The sequence below is a fragment of the Rattus rattus genome, chromosome 8 (assembly GCF_011064425.1).
Source record: "Rattus rattus isolate New Zealand chromosome 8, Rrattus_CSIRO_v1, whole genome shotgun sequence".
Classification (NCBI taxonomy): Eukaryota; Metazoa; Chordata; class Mammalia; order Rodentia; family Muridae; genus Rattus; species Rattus rattus.
Window position 1 is genome coordinate 33,050,952 of NC_046161.1, and position 16,137 is coordinate 33,067,088.

The 16,137-nt window shown below is 45.4% G+C and overlaps 1 protein-coding gene and 1 pseudogene across 2 annotated transcripts in view; one reads left to right on the forward strand and one right to left on the reverse strand.

Moving 5' to 3' along the window:
- The window catches only part of Fez1 (fasciculation and elongation protein zeta 1), a 44,139-nt gene extending 38,853 nt beyond the window's left edge, over positions 1-5,286 (forward strand). For both annotated transcript variants that reach the window (XM_032909425.1, XM_032909426.1), the window contains exons 9-10: positions 2,694-2,759; positions 4,921-5,286. In XM_032909425.1, the coding sequence (XP_032765316.1) occupies positions 2,694-2,759; positions 4,921-4,937 (83 nt within the window). In that variant the 3' untranslated portion in view covers positions 4,938-5,286. The remainder of the gene's footprint in view (positions 1-2,693; positions 2,760-4,920) is intronic.
- Positions 5,287-11,396: 6,110 nt separating this feature from the next.
- LOC116907343 lies at positions 11,397-12,173 on the reverse strand (annotated as a pseudogene).
- Positions 12,174-16,137: the final 3,964 nt, after the last annotated feature.

Consider the following 16,137-nt stretch of genomic DNA (forward strand, 5'->3'; position numbering starts at 1 on the left):
TGTCTCTACTAACGAGTGGACATTTCATATTCTTTTTAGAGTCTATACTTTTATCTTTCTGAATACTGATCCTCCTATGTTATGTGAATACTAATTTTTTTCAAATTCTTGTGTGAGTTCATGAATAATGTCTGTTCTCTTTTCTCCTGCTCCTTGAACCAAGGGCTTAGGCCAGAGTCTAGCTAATATGACTGGACCATCCATACAGATGCTTCAATTTAGAGATCAACTTAGATACATGTTGTCTAAGTAGAGTTATTGCATTTTTGACACAGTCTTCTTGGAATCGCATTTGGTCTGCCCAGTCTCAGTTGCAAAATAACCAACTAAGTGCACATAAATTTGCATCTAAAAATACCCTCACAGAGCCAGTGGGTAGAGGTGGCTTGCCCCCAAGCCAGAGGATCTGCGTTTCATATCTGAGAAGAGATGGTAGAAGGAAAAAACTGACTTCCCTAGCAAGTTGTCCTCTGACTTCTACATGCACGTCTTGTTATACACACCCACCACCACGATAAATGTAATTTAATATTTTTTTAGATATAGCATCAAGCAAACAGAAGAAACCAGGATTCCCAGCATCTGATTCAGTTGAAATGACTATATATCCAAAGATATAAAGAAACCAAAAACCCTGGTAGACTATAGGGTTTTTATGTTTTTTCTTTTTTTTCTGATAGACAATAGTCCTTTTCCCTTGGCCTTGGCTGGTGATTTATGTTAGGTGATTCTAATGTGTTAAAATCATGTCAGGCTCTATTCTTCACCTGTCATGACTCTGCCCAAGTTTCATTACCTAGCTCAAAAACAGGACAACATGGCATTGGATTCTTGTCACAGCTGCCTCCTGACTCAGGGCCCGCTGATCTTCACCGTTCACCCTGCTTGTAAACATGAAATATGCACATTAAGAAGAAGTAGACAGTATAAAAACATGTCCCAGAAGAAACTTACTCTGTGATCTCACACTCGGAACTGCTTCATGGTTTCACGCACTGTTCTAGATTGTTCTACGTTAGGATATATTTGTTATGAAGCCAATGCATGTTCTTCAGCCTTCTTCATTGATAAGTCTGTTTTAGACATGTAGCTCTCTCACTTTCATAAGGGGGTTTAAGACTACACTGACTGGTACACTGTAGTCCATTTAAGGAAGCCTGTTGGTGAAAGAGTGTGTGGTCGAATACCTTTGTTGATGTTAAAAATGAGGCTCAGATCCTTTCTTATGGAATTTTCCCCACAGTTGACTTCAGCAATGCAAGTAGTGACCATGAGAACATGTTATTTCATTAACAGAAAAGCATTTATTTGTTTGGGAATGGAACATAGGCCTTACGTTTGCTAGACCACTGTCCTATCATTGAGTTACAGTATCACCGTACAACATACATATTTTTTTAATAAAAATAATCAAAAGTCCATCAGTTTTAAAAGTTTTTCTATTGTTTGTTTCTTAATAAGTCAGTGAACTGTTTCAGCAAGAGCTGTGTAGACCCTGACAGTCCACAGTCCTTTAGCTCTGCATAGTCTAACCCTGTAATGAACATTGCTGTGACCCCCGTGGCTTAGGGGTTGACCTGACTTGGAGATGAGGAAAGATGAAAGGACAGACACACAGACAGAATAGCTGAGGTTGAGTAGGCCATGTGCTGTAATGGAGAGGTACCAGCAGATGCCTGGAAATCAGTACATTAATTTTATACATCTGAATCGAGGAGGTGGGTTTATTGTATACAGCTGGACAAGGAGGAATGAGATCAACTGATCTCTGTAGGGGGGTAGTTTTAGGTTGCAGTCAATGGAGAGAGGAAGATATGGCTGACAGTCCCTGCATACACTGGTTTTAGCTAAGGGTCAATCATTTATAACAACTACACTCAGACCCGAGAAAGGCTTTGCCGTCCTCCCTTCCCCCAAGCCTCACCTGGAGAAGGCTTTGCCATTACCTTGGGTCTGAGGCTTCAGGGCCCTTGAACTGGCTCCAGGCAGTACTCTGTCAACAATACTCATTCACTCGGGATTTCTTTTCCTCCCCACAGGAACAAAGGTTCATTAGATAAACTTCATTTGTGGCCAGTAAACTGGAAATGAGAATTATTGCAATAACATGTTTTATGTGAGTAGACTATCCTTAAAGACAGTTTTATTGCTGGTTGTGGTGAGGTATGCCCTTCATTCTAGCACTCCAGAGGCTGAGTCTGGTGGGTCTCTGAGTTTGAGGCCATCCTGGTCTACATGATGAGTTCCAGGCCAGCCAGGGCTAAAAAGTAAGACCCTGCTCAAAACAAAACAAAATCAAACAAAACAAACAGCACAGTATTACTAGTGACTGAGCAATTAATATTAACATTTACATATCATTTTGGCAATCATTTATTTTTGTTAAAAATACATACTCGGTAAATGTATAGAAAGTGTAGATGAGCCAAGAGAGGAAAATTTAAAGAAGTCGCTGGTGGGTTCACATTGCAGAGGCAACCCCGTGGCTCTCTAGGTGCATTCTTTCTCAACTTAAGATTCTGAATCTTGATAGAAGCTTGTAGAGTGATGTGTCTACTTCATACTCACTAGTGCCAGGTTCCCTCAAGTCATTTCTCTCTCTTGTGTAGGGTGCAAGTTGTCTAGCACTAGAATTAAGCTTCATACCCTGATAGTATCTTGGCCCACATCTCCCTCTCTCTCTCCTTCTCTAGTTCTCTTCGCCATGAAGGAGGATAACGAGAAGGTGCCTACTTTGCTAACGGACTACATTTTAAAAGGTGAGAGCAGCTGCCCTCCTTGCAGAACTGAAGGGTCCTCTCCTCTGAGTTCCTGCCTAAGCTGTAGAGCTCATGTTGAAACTCTCTTGGAGCACCCACACCGGGCCGACCGGGCAGCAGTCACACCACATAGTCGTCATGAGGGCTTTGAGGTAATGGGTGTCACCAGCAGGCCGGAAGAGATTCTGTTACTTCAGGTCACCACTGTGAGTCCTCATGAGGAACAGGACACCAACAAAGGACTTACTGTGGAGAAATCTGGTGGCTCTTGCACCAGGTCCCATTTAGTAGGAAAAACAAAGCCTGAAAATAAGTTAATACTTTCAGTACTAACTTACTATCAAGAAAGGAGAGGGACGCCATGATTAAGTTTGTCTCTTCATAACTTTTTATGAAAGAGAGTACTGCTGGAGACCCAGGGTTCATTCATGCCAGGCAAGCAGTCTTCCACTGAGCCACAGTTGTAGCTTCTTGAACATTTTACTGTGGAAGTCTTCAGTACGGGCAACAGGAAGATCGCTCTTATCTTCCACCTTCATTTTTTTTATGTACTATATTCCCTGCATGTTTGGTTACCTTGTGTGTGCCCAAAGAGGCCAGCAGAGGGTGTCAGGTCCCTTGGGACAGGAGTTGCAGATGTGGGTGCTGGGAATTGAACCCAGGTCTTCAGGAAGAGCAGCCAGTGCCTTTAACTCCTGAGCCATGTCTCCAGCCCACTCCAGTCTTATAAAGTCTTAACCAGGAATATTGTTTTGAAGCAGATTTCTGTTATAGTTTTCATCCACAAATATTTCAGTGTATATTTCTAAAACCTAAGAACTGGACACATAGCCACAATGGCATTGTCACAACTAAAGAGTTAGGGCTGAGGTGGTGGTGCTCTGTTGTAGAGTGCTTGTCTGGCCAGTATGAGGCCCTGGGGTCCATTTCCAGAACAACAAAAGGGGAAAGAAGGAAGGCTACAACTACAAAATTAAGCATATTGAGTGACCTTGGTGACCGAATCACAGTGCAGCTCACCTTGGTTTTTCCCCATACGATGGTTTTGAGTTTATTTGTTTACATCAGGACCTGATAAAGCACCATACAATTTGATTATTTATCTCCTAAGTCTGTCTGTCTGTCTGTCGCCCACTCCCACTCTCTATCCTTCCTCTCTCCACCTCTCCACTCCTCCTCCAGGATCTCATGCAGCCCAAGATGACCTCAAACTCTATGGAGTTGACGGAGACCTTGTAATTCTGGTCTTCCTACTTCCACCTTCCAAGTGCTGGGATCAGCACTATGTCCAGCCAAAAATGTATCTTAAAAACAACAACAGCAACAATAACTATAGCCTTCCCTTCCCCCTCCTTCCTTTCCTGAAATTCATTTGTTAAGTTGAGAGTATCTTTGTCCTAGATTCTTCCTAATTTAGTCTATTCTCCTTTATTTATTGTAACTAATGGAACAAGAGGCTTGACCAGATCCAAGCTTGGATCTTTTACCAAACGCACATAATGGTTCATTGTAGACCCCTGTGAAGAATCCCACACTGTCTACTTGTATCTTCTTTTAGTCTGTTTCTGGCCATCGATGATGACACACTGTTTAGACCCAACGTCTTATGAATTCTTATTCCACATTCATACAAAACGTAGAAGAGTTGCAGGAGGTTTATGGAATCTGGTTATGAAACCCCAAACTGTACTTTTTCTATGAGGATCAGGGAGATGAATATTAAATTTCAACAGGAAGAATTTAGGTTAAAAATTAGGAAGAACTTGTGACTCGTAAAGACTTTGCAAGGATAGGAGTTTTTCAAAGAAGTTTGAAAGGGTGGGTTCTGTGACATTGGTGACCCTCTGAAATGTCAGTGAATTTATAAAAGTAGTTAATATTTACGGAGCATATTTTACAAGTCTCGCAGTAACCTATGAGTAGCTCAGGTATATCCTAGTGTGTGGATGAAGAACAAGCTTGGAAGGGGAAGGCATCTTCTTAAAGCCACAGAGCTAGGTCCATGGGCCCTGGAGACTCCGGTGCTTGATATTGAAAAGGACACCTGTCATTCTCTTCTGTCCTCGAGGGACGACTCAGGGCTGCAGTCATTGCCTGGTCCTCTGGGTGGCTGTCTGCTCCGTGTGACCCCCCACATGATCTCTCTCCTCTTCTCTTTCAGTGCTCTGTCCAACCTAACCTCACCTTTGGAGCAGCCTCACTGCAGGAAGTCACTGAGCAAGAAAGTCATTCCATCACTGGGATTGCATGACACCACGTAACCTCCGGCGTGTATTTAAACGTGTATAGCTTAACCTGGATTAAACATGAGCAACCGCGCACGTGCGCGGGGTCCTTTGCTGTTGGCTTCTAGTGCTAGTAACCATTGGATGCATGATCGGGCGTAGGGCCAGTGACTCTGCTCCCTCCAACCTGTGTTGGGGAAGACAGGTGCCCTCACCACTCATTATGTAGTTTGGCTCCAGCCCTCAACCCAGCTTATACTCTTGAGACTAATTTTGAAATAAACCTTCATTTAATTAATATCCTTCATGCCTTTTGGAGAGTGGTGTCCAATGGCTCTGTGTTCCAAACCCTCTAGGGAAACCATTTCTGACTGTCCTCAGATGCTGGTCTGTGGTCATGGCACTGATGCTTTGTGGTGGGCACTGGGGTGGGGGGTGTCATGTGATGTAGTGAGGTTGTCTATTCTACAAAGGGAGGCTATTCGTGGTCTCCTAAGTTTCCACTGCTTGGAAATGTGTGTTAGAAACTAGCTACTCTGAGGCTAGGAAGAGATAGATAATCCTAGGGATGGGCCAGTAAGCTGTAGTGTCTCCTATTGGGGTGTCAGGTTGGATTTCGGGGGCCTTGGAGCTCAGGGCTGGAGGAAAGTAGTTTTGCTGACCTCAACTACATGAGAGACTACATCTCTTTCCTGCACTGAGATTTATCACCGCTCCCTGTCTGCCCTCAGTGACCTATGGGAACAGCATCTTGTAACGTTGCTCCTCCCTCCTGCAGCCCTGAGGACCAGCAGCACTAAGTCCTCCGTGTAGTCTCTGGCTTTGATAGTAGGCATCTGTCAGCCTCTATAGCCAGCAGGCGAATGCTGCCCTTGTATCATGGATGCTGACCCTGCCCAAGCATACCCTGAATCCCATGGCCTTTCATCTCCTAGTTTGAAATGACACTAACCCTGCAGTTCTCAGGCAACTGGCTTTCAAATATATATATACATATGCAGTAGTCACTTTGCACTGGCTACCAGCCCTATCACTTTCCAAACATTGTCTTACATCACAGCAACCTAGAGTCACAAGCAGGTATGGATTCATACCTTCATACCTTCTGGGTTTTTCAGGGGAGAGAACCTAGAAGCGCAGATGCTCAGAAACTTGCCTGAGGCTACTTAGGACATACATAGCAGAGGTGGGCTGACACTTAGGTCTAACCCCAGTAGATGTTCAATGATGCTTTGGGGACAGAACAACAATGACAGTGAAGACAGACAGGGCGGGTCTCATCAGTCCTAAGGCTACAGATGCCAAAGATAGCTGGTGGCACGAGATCCTTGGGAAGTTTAACATTTTGCCCGTTATCAGGTTTTTCATCGGTTTCAGCAAAAGGAAAACTAGTGGACCCCCCTTCCCCACCCCACCCTCCGCTTTTCTTCCTGCCTTGGGTTTATCAGATCTAGGTCAGCCACTTCTTTTTCCCCAATTTATCCTGCCAGCAGGTGTCTGAAGCAATCAAAGCCAGTGGTGGTTAAAAATAAACCTCAAGTGTCTGGGACCCTCTTATAGCAGGAGGAGGTTATCAGGGAAAGGGGGAGAAGGCTGCCTGGGTTTTCTTCGCCTTTTCTGAGAGGGAATGTGAAAGCCATCCATCAAGATTTTGTACTACCTGCCCTTCCTTCCCTCTGTCCCCATGATCAAGGTTGGGTATTCAGCTGTACTGACCATATCTAGAAGAGAGACAAAATCCCCGGCCTTCCCCATAGCTGGTGTTCACATCAAGTATGGGGAAAACTTTGCTTTAATTCTTCAGGGTGCCTAGAGCTCTGAATGGAGCCTGAACCCAAGGGAGGCTCAGACAGTGTTAACAGGTGAAACCAATGCTCTTCTTGGGCTTCTCCTCCGTTCAACGTTCTAGAGCACCATAACAAAGTGGGCTGGAGGGGAAGCCCAAATGGTGAGCTGCATTTCAGGGCCCATCAAACTTCGTCACAAAGCCCACACCAAGTTCAGGTTTTCAACAGTCAATCAGCAGTAGAAAGTCCCACCTATGAGGACCTGTCCTAGGTAGGTTAGTGGTCAGGCTGCGGGGAGGTTCCTGAATTCAAGTGAGTTTCTATTAAAAGACTTTTCTAAATCTAGTCTGATCGTGTCCCAGGAAGAAAAGTCATTATGGTGCTGGAGGCCAGCCTTTAATTATGTGGAGTGGAAGTGCATGATGGGGGTGGGGTGGGATGGGCATTTCTCCAACCTTCTCTATCTGTTTTAGGATGGGAGGCAGCCACCGCAAGTGTTTTGTTGGTCTTAAGTTTCATAGGACGAATTGGAATTTTCCGTGAAATTACAGGACTTTTATTCTCACACTACAACATCTGAAGTAGAACCATGTTCAGTCAGTGGTCATAGAGTGCTGTAGACTGTCAATGAGTAGGCATGGTCCTCTACTGTAAGGTTTGTGTATGTTTAGCATCAAACCAGGGACTTTCTAAGAAAGGCATGCTCTTCCAACCGATCTATACCCTTAGCACAGCAGTTGCCTTAAGATGCATTATAACTTACAGCTTCCAGTACTTGACTGAAACCGTCTTGGCGGTGCTGTTGAACACCAATCATATCCTTGGCTCTCCCACCATAGCCTGATCACATAGAACATTATAGGATCTATGTAGAGGTTGAAAGCTGGGGCATGGTTTTTCCTGTTCAGAAAGCAAGAAATAGGGAGAGGAGCCTCATTTCCCGGAAGCCAGGAGAGGTGACTCTCATCCCTGAGACAGCCTCCAAGATTAGCATTCATGAGAGGGGAGTAATTATATGCTACTTTTAGAGAAGAGACACTCCCATTCTTGATGGCGCCTGATTATGTATTTCTTTGTGAGGCTTAGAGAATCATCATCCTTTGGATTTCAGTCTGAGCCTGGGGTCTGCTCTCTTCTATCCCTTGGGAGGGGGAAGCACAGGCCATTCTGCTGACCGGGGAGGTGCTTGGCTTTTTAAAGCCTTGCTTCTAAAGAACAATGAGCCACCTTAGCCCACAGCCTAGCAGTCTCACTTTCTACCCAAGCCCTCATGCATATTCATCCTGCTTCCAAGAGCTCAGCGTGGAATATGCAAATTGGCCAGGCAGGAGCAGGTTGGCATTTCGATAATAGCTTTGTCTGAAAAAACCCCAGGGACATGACATGAGCAGGCACCTCTCTCTCTCTCTCTCTCTCTCTCTCTCTCTCTCTCTCTCTCTCTCTCTCTCTCCCATCCTCTCCTCTCTGTCCTCCCTTCTCCTCCCCCCACTGTCCCTGCCCCAACATGTCCCAGAACAGGAAATCGAATCATATGTTGCAAGAAGTGAGGAGCCAGGTGTTTGCATTCCAGTCCAGCACATATTTCCACTTCATCCTTTGTCCTCTCTTTCCCTTGAACATAATCATTTTATTATCCTCCACCACCAGTGTTGCTGGGTCTGACAGTGCCCTGGGACACTGGGCCAGTCTTGGCTGTCAGTTGACTCCCCTTTCTGTGTGAGCACCTGTCCTATGCCAGCTTGTCCAAAAGCTCCCAGAGGTTTGCTCTCCCCCCATCTTCCAGTCTGATTGTGTCCTTGTGCCCAGGGACAGTGCAAAAAAGCCTTAGTACCGGACCTTGATCTCCAAGTGAGGGGAGGAGCAGTTAGCTTTCTACACAGGTCAGGGGAGAAGTCTTGTCTGTCCCTGCACATCACTTAACATACACAGGCCTTAAACTTCATCAGTGCTACCATCAGCAAAGGTCTCTGGCCTACTCCTCCATTCCAGGCATTCTTGTCCTTCCAAGATCAGCTTCCTGAATCCCACTCCCAACTACCCCTAGCACTCAGCAGAGATCTGTGGAAAGCAGTTTCCTGTGTTCAGCGAACATGAGTTCTGTCTTGCTGCCTCCCAGAGGGAGAATGCTGTAGGAAGGCAGACAGAGGCTGCAACTAACCTCTCTGAGCACTGTCTCATCCAAGGGCCACTGTGGGGAACAGGTGAGGGCATGTTCAGGGAGGCAAACACCTCCTAGGTCTTCAGAGATGAAAGGCTTCAACCCTGAAGGCTGGCTCTGGCCAAGTCAAGGTTTAGGGAGGTAGACTATCTCATAAAAGGAGTGTGGGTTTGACCTTGGACTCAAATATTCTCTGTACTACATGCTGAGTTAAATAATATTCACTTTTAGTGCTGGGATTGAGCCCAGCGTCTCACTCATGCTAAACATTCACTCCTCCACTGGGTCACACTTCCAACCTAAAAACTAATTTCTATGTAGCTCTGGCTGACCTGGAACATGTTATGTAGAGGAGACTGGTCTTGAATTCTCAGAATCTCATTGCCTTTGTGGTTTTTGGTTTGTTTGTTTGTTGAGATATGGTCTCGTGTAGTCCAGGCTAACCTTAAGCTTTCTATGTAACAAAGGCTGGCATTGAATTACTGATCCTCCTGCCTCAGTCTCCTAAGTGCTGGGATTACAGGTTTGAGCAACTATCTATCCATATTAAATCCTGCTTGGTGAGAGGCCAGGGAGGTCTGAGGCTGATTGTAGAACTCCAGGACCCCCAGGCTTGGAGAAGAGGAGGTGAAACAGCAGTCAGGAGGTGGGTATATTCTGATTCCTTAGCAGGTTCACCCCAAGAAGTGGTAGAAAAGGAAAGGTGTCAAGTCAGTGAGTTATTTTGAGCTTAGAGACTACGTTCTATTTTCACTGGCAAGGAGACAGGTGGAGTGACAGAGAAGGAAACAGGCAAAGCTGCCCAGAGTCACTCAAAGCTGCTGCCTGGGTTAGGATTCAGTGTCAGCATTGGGTGGAGCAGCTGGAACCCGGGGATGAATTCAAGACAACCAGAAGCAGCACAGACTTCCTGCAGGGGAGCACTTCCTGTAGTAGGTGAGCCCCAGAGTCAGGCAACATTTCTGCACCTGTACACTTAACCGCTCCTGCCTCAGCTCTGTCTGGGATGGAAAACGGAGGAATATGCTGTCTCTGTGTAGTGATTTGGCAATCTTGGCCCCAGAAGGCAGTGGACAGTGAGTGAGTGGAGAGACCATTCTTAGTGTGCAAACCTGAGACTCCTATATGCCATGGGTGAGTGGATTCACTGGTTCGCATGTCTCTGTCTGGGAGTTTTGTTCACTCTGACTCTTGCTGAGTTGCAAATACAAGCTTGGTGGGACAACGCTGAGAGCATCCAACATTTTCAGCACCAAGTGACTGCAGATTCTTTTGTGAATCAAGTTAAGAAGTTGAGACTTTCAGAGGTGCTGTTGAAAATGCACCTACTGGTTCAGACTCTAAAATGTTCTGATTTTTCAACTCTAAAACTCCTGCTGGGCAATTCTAAGGTACATTCTAGCTGAGAATCTCCAGGAGAGGGTTGGGAGAGAGGTATCAAAAACTACTCGGCATGGGGAGAGCCAGCAAAGGTATTTCACCTCCTCCCAAAAGGTGTGGCTACACACTCTTCAGTCTAAAGGATGCTCAGTGCTAGAGCACTTCTTAGAGATCAGAGCCCAGGTTCCATTCCCAGTAATTGGATGGAGGACGGATGGATGGATGGATGGATGGATGGATGGATGGATGGATGGATGATGATGAATGGAGGGGATGGATGGATGGATGGATGGATGGATGATGGATGGATGGAAGATGGACAGATGGATGGATGGATGGATGGATGGAGGATGGATGGATGGATGGAGGATGGATGGAGGATGGATAGATGGAGGATGGGTGGATAGATGAAGCAGAAGTATGTAGTCCTCTAGATGTTGGGAGCTGGGTTTTAATACTTATCTAATTCCTCAGGTGGCATGGGTCTCTGTGCTGCTTCTTCAGAAGGAGAAGAGAACTGTTGAGCCATCATCTACAGTGCTGCAACCAAAGGGGACATATATACACTTTCTACCTCCTCAATGTGCAAACAAGGGCAGTTGTTGTTTTGGGTTTTTTTTTTTTTGGTTGTTATTGTTTTTTGTTTAAAGATTTATATATTTTATGTATATAAGTACACTGTAGCTGTCTTCAGACACACCAGAAGAGGGCATCAGATTTCATTCCAGATGGTTGTGAGTCACCATGTGGTAGCTGGGATTTGAACTCAGGACCTCTGGAAGAGCAGTCAGTACTCTTAACCACTGAGCCATCTCTCCAGCCCTTTCTTTGTTTTTTTGTTTTTTTTTTTAAGATTATTTTTATAAGTGAGAACACTGTTGCTGTCTTCAGACACACCAGAAGAGGGCATCAGACTCCATTATAGAGTTGTGAGTCACCATGTGGTTGCTGGGAATTGAACTCAGAACCTCTGGAAGAGCAGTCAGTGCTCTTAACCACTGAGCCATCTCTCCAGCCAGGTGGTTGGGATTTTTGTTTGTTTGTTTGTTTTCTTCCATCAAAATGAACCTTTATTCTTTGTGTAGCCTCATGGTTTCCTGCCAGCTATCTTTGGAGCAGATAGTTTCTGGGCTGGGGCCTTCTGACCCTTCTAACCTTTAGCAGGAGCCTTCTGGCCTGCAACCTCCTTGCCTGGTCTTGTCACCTTCTTGGCTGGGACCTTAGCTTTCACAGCTGCTGCTGCTGCAATGGCAGCTTTAGCAACAGCTGCTTTTTTGGGAGAAGCTTTCAGGACAGCAGCTCTTTGAAGTTTCTTTACTTCAGTCTTGATTATTCTGTTCCTCATTTCCTTCATGACTTTGAACCTATTAAGATCTGTCATCTTGGCTTTCCTTTCTCTGGCATGAATTTTCTTGGCCCATCTTGTGGCTGCACGTTTTGCATTGATAACTGCCTTCTCCCAAGCCTTTCGTCCATACTTCTGGCGGGCACTGTGTGGGAATTGGAGGATGAAGTCAGTGAGCTGCATGCATGTGAAAGGTATAGTCTCCTCACCTGAGTGCAGGGTCCGTCCACTAGAGCCCAGTTCTGATCAATAACATCTACAACTGCGACCAGCTTTCCAGCATGGCACCCAAAGGAGATGTAAGCCACCCGGCCAACCTCCATGAAACGCCTGAACACCATGTTGGCGGCACTCAGCAAGAAGGGAGAGGGCCCCAGGCAGTTGGTTCTGATGGTACCTCTACAATAAGGGAAATTGTTGGCAGAGTCCTGACTAAACCCAGAGAAGTCAGTCTGTCGGTGCCAGCATACGAGGCCCCCAAGACGGTGTATCTGGCCTTCAAGAAGTATGATAGAGTAAACATTTTACAGTGCAACCATGCACACAACCATCCAGAAATGCTCATGAATAAATATGTAAAGAAAAGGTACATACACAGACTGGAGAGATGGCACAGTGGTTAAGAGCACTGACTGCTCCTCTAGAGGTCCTGAGTTCAATTCCCAGCAACTACATGGTGGCTCCCAACCATCTGTAATGGGATCTGGTGCCCCCTTCTGGTATGTCCGAGGAGAGCAACACCGTACTCACATAAAGAAAACAACCTCAGCGTAGGGGGTGGGTGAAGGCGGGACAAAGAAGTGGTACATACACACCTGAAATGTCTTCTGAATAAATAACACACAAAAAAAAATCAGAAAATGAAAAGGTATAATGAGATTCATACAACTGAAGGGAATTGTCTTAAATGGCTGATTGTAATGAGATGTACATAAATTGTAAGGCTTGTAATGAAACAAAAAAAAATCATATTCCTGTCTGGTAATGCTGGGTGTAATGTCTACACCTGAAATAAGTCATCTCAGTATGCTGTGTAATGAGATGCACATAATTTTAAAGAGTTTAATGAGATGAAAATAAATCACGCACTTGTCTTAAGATGAAAGATGTACGAAGATGCACACACCTGAAGGGCATTGTCCTAAATGGGTTCGGTTTAATGAGATGCATTTAATTTGCAAAGGGGCCTAAATGAGATCGGCCCAGAGAGAGGCTGAGAAATGTAAAAGTAGAAGGCACACTTGAAGGCGGTGTAATAAAACTTGCCTCGTTTGCGGGCTAGAAATAAGATGCCAAGAAGCACACGGCACGATACAAGCAGCACTGTCTACTGGCCTTGGTACTTAACCCCTGACCACGGATGTCCTGCAAAGCAGAATTTTCCTTTGACCCCAGGGGGATGCCGTACATGGTGGGCACCTACAAAAGCTTAATGAATGGATAATTGGCTTTGAGGTTGGAGTCTAAATGGAAAGAAGGAAGTTATGCAGGAAGGAACTGGAAAGAGGAGCTGGACTCCTCCCCTCCCTTCCCTTCCCCTTTGTCCCCTTCCTTTACCCTTCTTAGGTGGGGGTCTCTTTATGTAGCCCAAACTGGGGTCCAACGCTTCCATCCTTCTGTCCCTATCCATCTCCTAGGTCCTTGGATTACAGGTATGTGCACATGCCCAGCTCTGAAGTCTGTTTTGGTTTTTTAAATATTTTATTTATCTGCGTGGGAGTCACATATGCCATAGCATGTGTGTGAAGGTCAAAGGCCAACTTGAAGGTCTCAGTTCTCACTTTTCACCATGTGAGCCCCAGGAACTGAACTCAGATGGTCAGGCTTAGTGGTAAGTTCCTTTACTCGCTGAGTCATCTCAAGGGCCCCTGAAGTCTATTTCCTATGAGCAACGTTCTTGAGGAAACACTGGCCATGGGAGCTTTTGTTCTCCCAAAGTTCATGATTACTCATGAAGGCCAGAGTGGCAGATGGGACCCAGGAGTGAAGGTGTGCAGGTGTGACATATGTATAAGGTACAAGAAAAGGGCCACCTGCATTTCCGCTCATATATTTTGTTTCCAAGGCAGAGTCCTGTTGGACCATCTTGCTTTCTAGGTTTTGATTGGGAAATGAGTTTAAAGGAACACTTCCTTTCTTATAAAATATCTGTTTAGCTTTGCACAGTGGTGCGGCCCCTGTAATCCCGCACCAGAGCCTAAGATAGGAGGATGAAGAATTAAAGGTGAGTTTGGGGCTAGCCTGGAATACATAACCGGTGCCAATCCAGACTGTGCTATATAGCAAGAAATACCCCCCCCCAATAAAATGAAGCAAACTTATTGGTATAGCCCTCTGATTCCAACTCCCTGGAATGATGAGGCAAGGGGATCACAAAGCCAAGGCATATCTGTGTTGGAGAACAAATTCAGAGCCAGCCTGGGAACCTTAGTGAGACCGAGAAAGAAAAAACTGAAACATAGACACACAGAAAAAAAAAAAAAAAAAAAAAAAGGGATATAGCTCTCTCTCTCTCTCTCTCTCTCTCTCTCTCTCTCTCTCTCTCTCTCACACACACACACACACACACACACACACAGACACAGAGAGAGAGAGAGAGAGAGAGAGAGAGAGAGAGAGAGAACTGAGAACTGGAGATTGCTTAGTGATAGGACATTTGCCAAGCATTTTAAGCCCCAAGGTTCAAGCCCCGACACCACCAAACCAAACCAAACCAAACCAAACCAAACCAAACCAAACCAAACCACTCAAAACACACTAACCCAATTAACATCATAGAGAAAAGAGAAAATGCATAACAGCCAACTACGAAAGGACAGTTCCAGCATAACCACAGCTCACCGAGCCTCAGAGGTGGGCTACCTACATAACTTTGCGACTGAACCTCAGGGCGGCAGTTATTCAGGTGCCCAATCATAGTCACGCAGGTCCCAAATTGCCTGACTTTTAGGAGCAACCAGGAATCTGATCTGTTTAGATGTTCAGTCTTCCATCTTACGTTTGTGCAAAAATCTCAAAAGCAACTGACTGGAGCAAACCACCCTTGACCTGAGCAGCTCTTGTTGGCAACGCTGAGTGATAAAGTTAGAGATCAATGTCCCAGAATGACCAGATTGTGCTCTAAGCCAGTCTTAGAATGCAAGCTCCCTGGAAGGGCTTCATTGCCCATGGTTGAATTAATTCCTGGTGTGTGGAGCGGAGTCCAGGGCAGAGAGGGGGTTTGACAGGTGTGTACTGAAACAACAGAGAGCTCATTAGGATCAAGATCCAGCAGGTTGCAGGCTGCCAGTCATTGCCCATGTAAATCAGTAGAGGGGCTTCTGGGTCAAGGATGTTTAAGTCTTCAGCAGGATTTACAAGCCTGAAAGGGCCTTCCTGATGGGCTGGGAGTCAAGGGCAGAGCTAGACTGAACAGTGTCTTGGACTCTAATGTCAGAGTTTAGTTTTGAGCCAAGGAAATTCACCTTACCCCACCTCAGTGTCCCCTTTCTGTCATTACCACAGGGAACGTCTCTTTGGGTTGGGTAGCTTCTGGATTATCCAGACAAATCACTTGCTGCCTCCTGAGAACACAGCCACCCAAAGCACAAACCCCCTTTTAGTTGGCAGCATGGTTGAAACGGTGGCAACCCCGGATGGAAAACCTTGCGGGAGGAGAACCATGTTAGTCTAATTCCTTTGGGCCATATTTCCTGTGCGTTCTGCAGACTCCGTAGCAAATGAATAAAAAGAGCAACTAAACAGTTAAACAGGTTCTTTCCTGCAGGACTTTCCCCAGCCTTGAATATACTGATATGCATCGCACACAGTGCATGGTTTATTTAGCTAAGAATGTTGGGCTAAACTGGTTGATATTTCAGCTAACAGTATCCAGGCTAGTTTGGTCATGGAATTTTTCTTGGCTTATACATACATAATTTTCTTATTTTATTTGTATGTGTGTGTCCACATGCATGTTACGTATACAATGTGCTTGCCTGGTACCTACAGAGGCCAGAGAAATGTATTCTGACTGGAGTTAGTGCTGAGAACTGAACTTGGGTCTTCCCTGGAGGGCAGCAAATACTCTTAACTGCTGGCCATTTATCTTCAGTCCTTTTGAACATGTGTGTGTGTGTGTGTGTGTGTGTGTGTGTGTGTGTGTGTGTGTGTGTGTGTGTGTGAAACCTCTGTCTGAAATGATAATGAAGTCTGCCCGAATCCTCTCTGTTTACGTGTTTTATTTTTTGAGACAGGTCTCACATATTCCAGGCTATGTCTAACTGGTGATATGACCAGGGTGGCCTTTAACTTCTGATCCCCCTGCCTGCATCTTCAGAAGGTTAGGACAGCGTATGTAAACTACAACGCTCAGCTTCTTCATCTTCCCAATTTTGGGAGGTGAGGTTATAATGGGCTCTTTGTTATCTTGTGAATCTTTGACCTTTCTGACCCCTTCAGCATCGTTGGCCTGACTCTATGGGGTGTGGAGATGACCTCTGAG